Below are 10,779 nucleotides of genomic sequence, written 5' to 3'. Positions count from 1 at the left end.
GGTGCACACTCAAGCTTGAACCTGTAGAAAGCGTAAAACACCAGAATCCGACAGAAGGCGACGCGCGAGGTTTGTTATTTGAGGTTTGAAAGTATAGGTCGGGAAGCGAAAGCAAGAAAGCCGAGCGCGTGAGGAAGGGAGTGGGCGAGCGTTCGGCCCAGGGAGCGAGCGCTTCCCAGCCCGGTGGCCGGAGGAAGGCTGGTCCCAGGCCGGTGGGACTACATCTCCCAGCAGCCCCAGCGCCACTTCCGGCCTCTACACCCTCCCCAGAGGAGGCGGGGCTAAGGGCGGGGTGGGAGAGGCGCAGGAATGCTTGGGCGCGCCGCCGGCGCCGGGGGCGCGTGACGTGCTTCCTGTGCGCCGCCTAGCGTCTTGGTCGCGCCGGTTTCTCGGCGTTCAGACCCGTGAAGGTGACAGCGGGAGGTGACTGGGCTGGCCCCCGCGATGCTGGCGGCACGGCGGCTGCTCGGCGGGTCGCTTCCCGCGCGGGTGTCTGTGCGTTTCAGCGGCGACACGGTGAGGCCTGGCCTGGCTCGGGCCAAGGATGTTCGCGGGCGGGTCTGGCTGCCATGTCTCTGCGCGCGCTGTCCCTTGCGTCTGTAGTGCCTCCTGGGGAACCCTCCTGGCCTCCCCAACCCGGCAGGAAGGTTGCCCCTCCGGCATGGGTGTGGCGGGGAATGGGTCTCAACAGGAGGCCGACACCGCAAACCCTCACTTCTGGCTTAGGTGGAGGGAAGTGTCCCAGGTGGCGAAGCTTCCGTTTCTCACCCCTCCCTTGCCCCAGCCTTGTACGCAATGAGCGTGTCGTTGCCCCGTTCTGCAGATGCAGAAAACGCTTTTGGAGAGGGCTGCGCACCGCCCGATTCCCTGTGCAGCGCTCTGCTTCTGTAGTGCTTTCTAGGGGGATGGGAGTCCGGAAGCCAGCTGCCCGTAGCTAGCAGCTGGGGTGCTCATCACTGGGTCCCCCCGCCCACCCTCATCAGTTTCACCCCAGGTGGGTCTCCCTTCATCATCGAGCCCTACTGAGGCATTCCTTTTCCCTCAGCAAACACATTCTGCTTCCCGCAGTTAGTGATACAACCAAGTTGTGGCCAGTAGGCCAACCACGCGAGGCGGTGGGCACACACACTGGGCTCGGTGAGGGCGTGCGGTGCTGTGGGTCAGGTGTGGGCTTTGGCCACGGAGAGACCCGAGCTCAAATTCCATCTGCCGCTTTTGGCTGTATGCCCTTCCATGAGCTCATTGTGCCCTGAGCCTCACTTCCCTCCTCTGTGAGAGCCTCCCTGTCCCAGGGTTAGGAGGATGAAAGGGGGTTTGGATGTAAAATGTTTAGGCTGCTGCCTGCGGAACGGGAAGTGCTTACTGAGTGGTGGTGGCGACTGTGAAGTTACGCAGGGTTCTGTTTAGGCCCCTATTCTCTCCCCAGCCCAGCCCCCTCTAATCCAGGGAGCCAAGATTCTATCTGTAGCTTCTGATCTGGTCCCTCATGACCCCAGCGCTCCGCTGGACCTTCTGACCCTCTTTGTCCCCAGACAGCACCCAAGAAAACCTCATTTGGCTCGCTGAAGGATGAAGACCGGATCTTCACCAACCTGTATGGCCGCCACGACTGGAGGTGAGACGGTGCCCTTAACCCGATGGGTGGTGGGGCAGGGCCTCCCCTTCACTGCCTTCCCCACTCTGTCCAGGCTGAAAGGTGCCCAGAGTCGAGGTGACTGGTACAAGACAAAGGAGATCCTGCTGAAGGGGCCTGACTGGATCCTGGGTGAGGTCAAGACATCAGGCTTGCGGGGCCGTGGAGGCGCCGGCTTCCCCACCGGCCTCAAGTGGAGCTTCATGAATAAGCCCTCGGATGGCAGGTGTGTTTAGGGAGGCAGGTATGGGATTGCAGGAGAAACCTTGCGGGTGGCTGTGGCTTACCCAGGGCTTTGGGTTGTTTCCTTGGAGAGAATAAAGTGGGAAAATGTTACCAGAGCTTAAGCAGGCGGGACCCAGTTTTCTCTGGTGTTCATCAGAGGGGACTGGAGCAGTAGGAGAATCAGCACAGGCTTTTGACTCAGGCAGACTTAACTGGTCAGTTCCTAGCTCTACCTTCGAATCATTTAGCTTTGGGTAGTCTCTTGGCTTTTTTGAAGAATCTCAGTGTTCTTTTCTGTAAGTGGATATTATACTGTAGGGATTAAAGAGATAATGTTTATATAGCTTTGGACATGCTCATTGGTCCACACGCAGAAAGCAAATGATAGCCCTGGCTGGTGTGGCTCAGTGGATTGAGTTCCAGCCTGCAAATTAAAAATTTCCCAGTTCGATTCCTGGTCAGGGCACATGTGTGTGGATTATGGGCCAGGTCCCCAGGTCGGGGCGTGTGAGAAGCAACCAATCTCTGTTTTTCTCCCTCCTTTCCTCTCTCTCTAAATAAATAAATAAATAAAATCTTTAATTAAGGAAAAATAAAAGCTCCTGCAGCAATTCTTTTAAAAAACAAACAAAAACAACAACAACAACAATAAAAAAAAAAAACAGAAAGAAAAGAAACCATGTGATAAAGGTCAGGAAGGCCCTTTTAGACCAAGGGCAGATTTGGGCTCTGGGGAAAGCACAAGGATGGACATTTGGGCAGAACAAAGACCTCTCCTGTGGTCACAGCCACCCAAAGGTGGCAGAGACAGTGAGCTCCCTGTCATCCATGGTGAGCAGGCAGAGCCCCTGGGAACATGCTGGGCAGGCAGGGAGGGAAGGCGGGCAGAAGAGACATCTTTGGGGGTTCCCTGGGTAGAGTGGGGGTTGAGGGGCCATCCCTGGGGTCCCTGTAGCCTAACTGACCTGTTGGCCCCCCACAGGCCCAAGTATCTGGTGGTGAATGCAGATGAGGGGGAGCCAGGCACCTGCAAGGACCGGGAGATCATGCGCCATGACCCCCACAAGCTCGTGGAAGGCTGCCTAGTGGGGGGCCGGGCCATGGGTGCCCGTGCGGCCTACATCTACATCCGTGGGGAATTCTACAACGAGGCCTCCAATCTGCAGGTGGGCCGGGGAGGGATGTCCACAGAGGAGGAAATGCTCTATGGGCACTCACGCACCCACATACCGGGCATAGTTGTTCTTAGATTTTAGGGCCTGATCTGTCTGGGGTCAAACTGGGAGAGTAGTGGTCACTCCTGCATGCATGGTCCCCCAAGCCTCCTCTGGGCCTTTCCAGTATGCTCCAGAGACTCCATTTGGGAGGCCTTCCAGGACTCCCATGACTACTAGGGTGTGGGTGGGCCGGGGAACTCATATGAGGCCGTATTTCCTGCAGAAGGGCCAAGGGGTCATTTCAGTAATTCTAAGCTTGGTGATGCCTGTAGTGATGGGTCCGGGCCAAGTCACTCCTTTCTGTTCAGCTCCTACACAATGACAAGGGATACGGGACTAGCACCTGGAGCAGTGCCTGGCACACAGCAGCATTATATATGAGAGTTATTACACATTTTTAAATAAACCTCTAGGGCAGCGGTTCTCATCCTGTGGGTCGCGACCCCTTTGGGGGTCGAGCGACCCTTTCACAGGGGTCGCCTAAGACCATCGGAAAACGCATATATAATTACATATTGTTTTTTGTGATTAATCACTATGCTTTAGTTATGTCCAATTTGTAACAATGAAAATACACCCTGCATATCAGATATTTACATTACGATTCATAACAGTAGCAAATTACAGTTATGAAGTAGCAACGAAAATGATTTTATGGTTGGGGGTCACCACAACGTGAGCTGTATTACAGGGTCGCGGCATTAGGAAGGTCGAGAACCACTGCTCTAGGGTCTTTCCCTCTATTGCAGAAGCAGTTCTTATTGGGAAGATAGGAAACCACACACAAAATAGAAAAATCTCGCACAGATCCTCTACCTAGAGAAATTATTTGCTATATTTTCATTATCCTAAAATCTTTCTTTTAAAAATAGAAAGTGTTATTACAATAGCACGCACACAGTAGGAGTCCTCGCCCCTCCCCGAGCACCCTTCATTCGTGTCCAGAGGGGGCTTTTGCCCTGGGTTTGGTGATAGGTTCACAGGGCCTGTGTCCCCACCCCTACCCCATACGCACACAGTACTCCTAGGCTCCTGGGGACAATGCTGTCACCCCCGTCCCACAGGTGGCCATCCGAGAGGCCTATGAGGCTGGTCTGATCGGCAAGAACGCTTGCGGCTCTGGCTATGATTTTGATGTGTTCGTGGTGCGCGGGGCGGGCGCGTACATCTGCGGGGAGGAGACGGCGCTCATCGAGTCCATCGAGGGCAAGCAGGGCAAGCCCCGCCTGAAGCCACCCTTCCCCGCAGACGTGGGTGAGGCCTGGCCCGGTCCTGGGCCTCGTCCTGTGTCCTGTGTAACCCGGAATCTGGCTTCTAAGGCCCCGCTGGTCTTTCTTAGGACATTTCTGAGTTCCTTCTGCACTGGGGGCCGGACGCAGAGTAGGGTGGTAACAATATAGAGGCCCCACTGGTGCCACAGCCCCATGTCAGACCCTCGGGAGCAGAGGGCAGGGTGGTGAACAGGCGGTGCAGGCCCTGGTGGAGTTTGGGGTCCAGTGGGAATGAGAATGATAAGGGGGTAGGGGGGACTCTGCCATGGGAGCAGGACCCTGGGACACCCATTGCCAGGAAACCTGCCCCCGTTGGTCCTCGGCCCTGGCAGCCACCCGTCTCGTGTCCCGTTTCCCCACAGGGGTGTTTGGCTGCCCCACAACTGTGGCCAATGTGGAGACAGTGGCTGTGTCCCCCACCATCTGCCGCCGTGGGGGTACCTGGTTTGCCAGCTTCGGCCGTGAGCGCAACTCAGGCACCAAACTGTTCAACATCTCCGGCCACGTCAACCACCCCTGCACCGTGGAGGAGGAGATGTCCGTGCCGCTGAGGGAGCTGATCGAAAAGCATGCCGGTGAGCCCTGGGGCCGGGGGCGGGCGGCGTGCCCCTGAAGCCAGCCAGGGCTGGGAGGGTCTCGGCCGGGGCTGGGATGGGGGTTGACAGGTCCTGGGCTCGGGACTAGGCAGGTGTGCTGGTCCCAGCTCTGACCTTCCGTCCTTTTGGGGACTGACGGGGACCCTAGGGGGTGTCACGGGTGGCTGGGACAACCTCCTTGCTGTGATCCCTGGCGGCTCGTCCACCCCACTGATCCCCAAGTCCGTGTGTGAAACGGTGCTGATGGACTTCGACGGGCTGGTACAGGCGCAGACCGGCCTGGGTACGGCCGCAGTGATCGTCATGGACCGCTCGGTAAGGGCTGGCCCCCGCCCCCCGCCCTTCCCCACCCCATGCCGGCCTGCGTAGTGCCCCTCCCTGGGCTTCTCTGAGAGCTCCGGCCAGCTCTTGGTTCCCTGATCCTGCAGCCTGAGATACGGGTGGGAGTGGGGGGCAGCAAGGCTGCTCTGGGGCAGGATGCTCTTGAAGAGGGGGCAGCCCAGGACGCCCCGGGGAGAACGGGGGTGCAGCCAGAATGCCATTGGAAGCGGAAGGGGCTGCGTCTAGGGGCTGCGGCTCAGGCCTTGGATGCCCGTTTACTGTCCCTTGTGCCTCCAGACAGACATTGTGAAAGCCATCGCCCGCCTCATTGAGTTCTACAAGCATGAGAGCTGTGGCCAGTGCACCCCATGCCGCGAGGGTGAGCACCCGGGCAGGGTGGGGGCTTCTCTGTGGCTCATCCGGGACCTGGGTTGGGCGCGGGTCAAAGGTGGGGTAGGCTCTGGACCCTGAATAAACGGATACTGCCTCGCAGCCTGCTCTGGCTTCTCTTAGTTTCTTGCTGCTGTGCCGCAGGTGTGGACTGGATGAACAAGGTGATGGCCCGCTTTGTGAGGGGGGACGCCCGGCCGGCTGAGATCGACTCCCTGTGGGAGATCAGCAAGCAGATAGAGGGCCACACCATTTGTGCCCTGGGTGACGGGGCCGCCTGGCCTGTGCAGGTACTCACGCCCTGCTGTGCGCAGGGACAGGGTGCTGAAAGCCCAGGGTGGTGGAGGGTTTGTGGATCCCAGTTCACACAATGCCTTCGTCCCCCTCCAGGGCCTGATCCGCCACTTCCGGCCAGAGCTCGAGGACCGGATGCAGCGGTTTGCTCAGCAGCACCAGGCCAGGCAAGCCGCCTCCTGAGCCCGCTGCCCTGGGCTGGCATCTGTCCGGAAGACGGTTGGACAATAAAGTGAGTGCTGCCCACTGTCCCGTTGCAGCTCCTCTGTGACCTCGCCCTTACTCATGGAGCCTTGTTTCCCACGGGGAGGCTTGGAAAGGGCAGCTCAGCTCAGGGTCGTGTCATGAACCCAGGCCTCGGCCTCCTGCGCACCCAGCCCTCCGTGCAGGAAGCAGGTGTGGGCAGGAGGGGAAAGCTGTGGCCTGGGACCAAAGCCTGGGCGTGCTGGAGGGTGTAAACGAGGCAGGCGGGGCCCCGTCCGCCCGGTGCGGTGACGGGCAGGGAAAGCGCAGGCTTCGTCTCGGCCGGTGTGGAGGAGAGGTTTGTCTTTGCTTCCCGGCTCGGCAGCGGGCAGACTGGAAAGGGAGACGACGGGAAACAGTCTGACCAGGTGCCGGGCGTGGTGCATGAGGCAGCCCCAGGCCCTCCCGACTCTGTGGAGATACCCGGGTCGGTTCAGGGGAGAAGCGGTGAGCCAGGCCAGGCCAGGTGCCCCCACTAGTGGCCGAGCTACAGGGATGCACCATCCGGCGGGTGCCTCAGCTCCGGCCGGTGGTCACTGCGGCCCAGCCACTCTCCAGGGCCGCTGGCACTCCCCACTGACCCGACCACTCAGCTGCACCCCACCTGGGTTGGCAGTGCGGTCAGCAGCTGTGTGGGCGCCCACTGGACCCCCCACCCGGCTTTCCTGCAGGTCACTCACCAGTGAAGTCGTCCACTGTGCCCAGGTCATAGTAGCACACAGATAATAGCAGTGCTTCCTGGCCAGCCCCTCCCTCAGCCTTTGCAGAAGAATTCCTGGGGGGAAGGAGGCAGGAAGGAGGCAGCCTCCAGCCCTTTACAGCTTCAGAAACCGGCTCAGGCTGGCGAGGGCCTCAGGTTACCTGGGGTCTGCAGTTTCTGACCAAAGCAGGGCACTGACCTCCCCCACTCCAGAGCAGCCAGAACTGCCTGGGCCCAGCCCTGGCCTCCCTCACTGAACTCGGGGTTCAGGGTCTCCTTCCGAACGCTGGTCTTGTATTTAGGTTTCTTTCCCGCATTTGGGTGCAGGAAACTGGCTGGGGAGGACGGGTCTGGGTTAAGTGTGGCCCGGAGAGGTGAGCCCCAGAGGGGCCCTGAGGGACCCCCATGCCCGCCCGCCTGCCTCTGGTTCACACTTGCAGGCGGACGAAGGGGTCCGAGTGGCCATTGGCGCCCGTGGGTGCGAGGTGGGCGCGGCGCAGCACCCCCGCCAGCAGGCCGCCCCGCTGAGAGCTGTAGCACAGTGACAGCAGGCGGTGCCCTCGCCACCTCTGTCTCTGCCGCCTCCTGCCAGCCCGGCTGGGGTCAGCCCATGCGGCCCACAGCCCGCCCACCGCCAGTGTTAGCCAGGGTGTGGGGACTCCGACTGGCTGCAGGAAAGTCGGGGGCCAATGATTTGACTTCATGATCAACCTCCAGAAACCGCCACTGACCGGGTGGCCTGAACCCGACGGGTCGGCTCTACCCTCTGGGGCTAAGAAAGGGAGGGGCTTGCTCAGGCCATGTGGCTGGTCAGTTCAGCGCATCTTTGTCGTGGGAGGAGGGGCACTGATGTTGCCGAGTGCCACGACATGCCAGGAGCGTCCCAGGGGGCCTCCCTCTCCGGGCCGTCACCACCCTCCTGCAGGGCGAACCCCGTGTCACGGGAGCAACTCGGAGAGGACACGCGGGTCTTTCCAGCTACAGACCCACTCCCCTGGGGACCAGGTGCTGAACGTCTTTGGCCTCACTTGGCCCCCAGTGCTTCCAGACAGACTCGGGGAGGCTGGGGAGAACGTGCTTCTCCCGCACTTAACATGGGGTTTGATTTGCAGAAAGTCCCACCACCGGGCCAACAGTCAGCTCTCAGGATGGGAGTGTTCCGTGAGGACCCGCTTTGTGCGGGGCCTGGGACGGCACGTGGGTGGCACTGGGTGCCTGCCCCACCCCTGTGGGACTTGCCTGGCCTTACTCGGCCGGCAGCTGCAGTGACCTGTGGCTCCACCAGGTGGCAGGGCAGCAGCACCGGCCCTTCTGCCGCCGAGGGGCCTGTGTCCCCCTCGCAGTGTCCCCGCCCCTCCCGGGCTGAAGTGGTTCTGGCCTAGTCTTTGGTCTCTGGTGGGGCCCCGGCTCTCACTGTCCCTGTCTAGGGCCACCAGTCCCAGGAGTGGCACCCACGCTGTCCCGGGGGTCAGCCCAGCAGTCAGCGGACCCCACCCTGTCCATTTTCTCCTGCCTTCCAGCCCCTCTGGCCACAGACAAGCCCCACCAATTTCAGTCGCTGCCCCCCGAGGGCTTCGCTTACCCCAGCGCCCCACATCTCTGGCCTGGCTGTTTGCGGGGCTCCGAGCACTCAGGACATGAGGGAGGTGGCCGCAGTATCTCCAAGCCCACCTCTGCCCCTGCCTCAGGCACTCTAGCCGGGCCCCCCGGGCCTGCGCCCCCCCCCCCCCCCCGCTCTGTTCCACTGTCCTATGTACCTCATAAGGGACACGCCACGGATGTGTCTAGGCTCCTGGGCCTCTAGGTCTGAAAGGGCAGAGAGCCTGGTGAACTTGGTCGGACGTTGCCCAAGTTCCCCTCCCCGTTGCTCCCCTCTCCGGCCCCCCCGGAAGCCCCACCTTGCGCGCCATTCCCCACTCACCAGCCTCCGCTTCCCCAGACCCACACTGAAGCCCCTGGCTCGGTTGGGCACCAGCTTCCTCAGGGGCACCCACGGCCCCCCCAGGGGAGGCACTCGCTGATGCTGCCGCCGTGGGTCCTCACACACAGCCTGGTGGCCCCCCACGTTGACCTGGACAGGCGAGCCCCCACTCCTCCCTGCTCCCTCGTGGCCCAGGGCCCATCTTCACTGCAGGGTCTTGCGCCCAGCATCCTGGCGGGTGAAGCCATGGCAAGGGAGTGTCTTCCCAGAGAGGTCCCCTTGTGCCCCTGAGGGCCAGGCAGGGTGGGCCGGGGTCTCCTCAGGCTCCGGGCCCCACCTCCCTGATAGGATCCTCAGCTCTCCATCCAGCAATGAGGAGCTCCAGGCCCAAAGTCCAGGGCAGGACGGGTGGGTGTTGCTGGCTGGGTATGTGGCCAAGGGGCACAGGAGGGCCTGGGCCTTGCCCTCACCTTGCTGACCCCCGGCAGCAGATTGGCTTTGACACGTGTCCACGGAGCCTGAAGCCGGTGGCCTGAGACACGGGGAAGAGACTGGATGTGGGCCATGCCTGTGGCCCCGGCCTGGGGACCCCGGCCCCATCCTCACGTTGGCACAGTGAGCTGTGCCGTGCAGGGCGCTGTTGTCCGCATCATAAAGAAGGGTGAACTTGAGGGTGCCCAGGGCAGCTGAGGGCAGGTGGCACACAAGGTCAGTTCCTACCTGAACCCCCTCCATGGCACCATGCCTCCTGCCCTGCCCCTCACCGCTCAGATGCCCGGGGTTCCTGACCCCACACTGGCCGGGCCGGGCCCAGGGTGTCCCCTCAGCCCCTTCCCTGACTCACTGCTGTCATCTGAGTCTCCCTCTGGCTCTGGGTGGGGCTGCAGCTGGGGTGCAGAGTGGATGGCAGGGGTCACTGCAGGGTGCAGGTCTGGGGTGCGCAGGGCCGGCTCAGCAAAGGGGTAGAAGTGCCGGAAGAGGTCAGAAATGAGGCGGATGGGCTGGATGGGTCCTGGGTTCACGTTGATGGCCACGTGCTTCCGCATGCTCCCCCAGGGGGGCTGCCTCCAGTTCGCTGCTGCAGCTGTCCCCATGGGGGGTCAGACATGGGGCGGGGGCTCAGACAAGCCCCCTCGGACTGGACATGAGGGGACCACACTGGGGCAACAAGACACGGCAAAGGGGCATCACTGAAGGTGCTGAGGGGGTCCTGGGTGGCAGCCGGGACCTGAGGACAGAGGGCAGGGTTGGGCACGTGGAATAGAAGCGGGGGCTCCAGCCTGGAGGGGACCCAGTGTGCCGGCAGTGCCCGCTGGGCTACTTACCTCTCCAAGAGCTCCTCCATCTAGCTCGGTCTGCTGCTGGTGCTGGGTGGGCACCTAACCGAGATGACTCATCCGTGTGACCCAGGGCCTCCCCAGTCCCTGTGGAGGAGGGGCAGGGGCGGAGCTCGGCGCCCACCTGCAGGGCTCAGGAGCGTGCGCCTGCCAGCACTCAACACCAAGGGTCCCCCACTTATTGCGGGAGCAGGGCCTCCGCCTCCCCCATTCTCATGCTGTCGGTTATTTTTACCCCTGTCATGGGACCTGCTCCAAGGTGAGGAGGCTGGAGGCCCAGAGGTGACACGGGGGTGTGAGGGGCAGTGGGAGGGGTGTGTGGGGATGAGGAGGCAGGGGAGGGGAGGTGTGTGGGAAGGGGAAGGGGCATGGGGCACTTTGGGCAGTGTGGAGGGAGGTGCCCGGGAAGGAGGGGGCGCCTGGGGGAGAGGCACATGCCATCTGGTCCCCTTGCAGCTCAAGCTTTTTAAAACGTGGATCAGGTCACGTCAACAACTCTCTCCCCTTTTGCAGACTTGGACTAAAATCCTAACCCCTAACTGGGGCGTGGACCCTCGGCACGTCACAGCGGCCCCCTCACCTCCGCATTACTCTTCGTGGGTCCTTGAACACCCCGAGCTTCATGCACATG

General features: G+C 61.5%; 2 protein-coding genes across 2 annotated transcripts; one reads left to right on the top strand and one right to left on the bottom strand.

The window, feature by feature from the left end:
* Nucleotides 1-349: 349 nt before the first annotated feature.
* Nucleotides 350-6,194, top strand: NDUFV1 (NADH:ubiquinone oxidoreductase core subunit V1). The gene is made up of 10 exons (XM_090257570.1): nucleotides 350-516; nucleotides 1,533-1,615; nucleotides 1,689-1,859; nucleotides 2,841-3,024; nucleotides 4,140-4,329; nucleotides 4,709-4,921; nucleotides 5,091-5,257; nucleotides 5,561-5,642; nucleotides 5,798-5,943; nucleotides 6,044-6,194. Exons 1-10 carry the CDS (start codon nucleotides 445-447, stop codon nucleotides 6,128-6,130), a joined length of 1,395 nt encoding a protein of 464 aa, XP_090113696.1. The 5' UTR covers nucleotides 350-444; the 3' UTR covers nucleotides 6,131-6,194.
* A 483-nt stretch (nucleotides 6,195-6,677) lies between these two features.
* On the bottom strand, nucleotides 6,678-10,361 carry LOC150017409 (double C2-like domain-containing protein gamma). Its single transcript, XM_090291803.1, is given in 12 exon segments — nucleotides 6,678-6,744; nucleotides 6,746-6,794; nucleotides 7,052-7,221; nucleotides 7,329-7,696; nucleotides 8,812-8,940; nucleotides 9,010-9,073; nucleotides 9,075-9,102; nucleotides 9,266-9,315; nucleotides 9,317-9,350; nucleotides 9,417-9,497; nucleotides 9,656-10,039; nucleotides 10,137-10,361. Coding segments are annotated over 11 exon segments (1,290 nt in total). The 5' UTR covers nucleotides 9,906-10,039; nucleotides 10,137-10,361.
* Nucleotides 10,362-10,779: the final 418 nt, after the last annotated feature.

This window comes from Furipterus horrens, unplaced genomic scaffold (assembly GCF_987537825.1).
Source record: "Furipterus horrens unplaced genomic scaffold, mFurHor1.1.pri manual_scaffold_2, whole genome shotgun sequence".
NCBI classification, from domain to species: domain Eukaryota; kingdom Metazoa; phylum Chordata; class Mammalia; order Chiroptera; family Furipteridae; genus Furipterus; species Furipterus horrens.
The sequence above is the reverse complement of the archived record's forward strand: the minus strand, read 5'-3'. Positions and strand labels throughout refer to the sequence as shown.

What these genes read in the sequence shown, in the direction of transcription:
- NDUFV1 (XM_090257570.1), top strand. Translation starts at nt 445, where the DNA reads ATGCTGGCGGCACGGCGGCTGCTCGGCGGGTCGCTTCCCGCGCGGGTG. An exon ending in AATAAGCCCTCGGATGGCAG is followed by an intron (nt 1,860 to 2,840) that starts GTGTGTTTAGGG and finishes GGCCCCCCACAG; the next exon opens with GCCCAAGTATCTGGTGGTGA. An exon ending in ACGAGGCCTCCAATCTGCAG is followed by an intron (nt 3,025 to 4,139) that starts GTGGGCCGGGGA and finishes CCCGTCCCACAG; the next exon opens with GTGGCCATCCGAGAGGCCTA.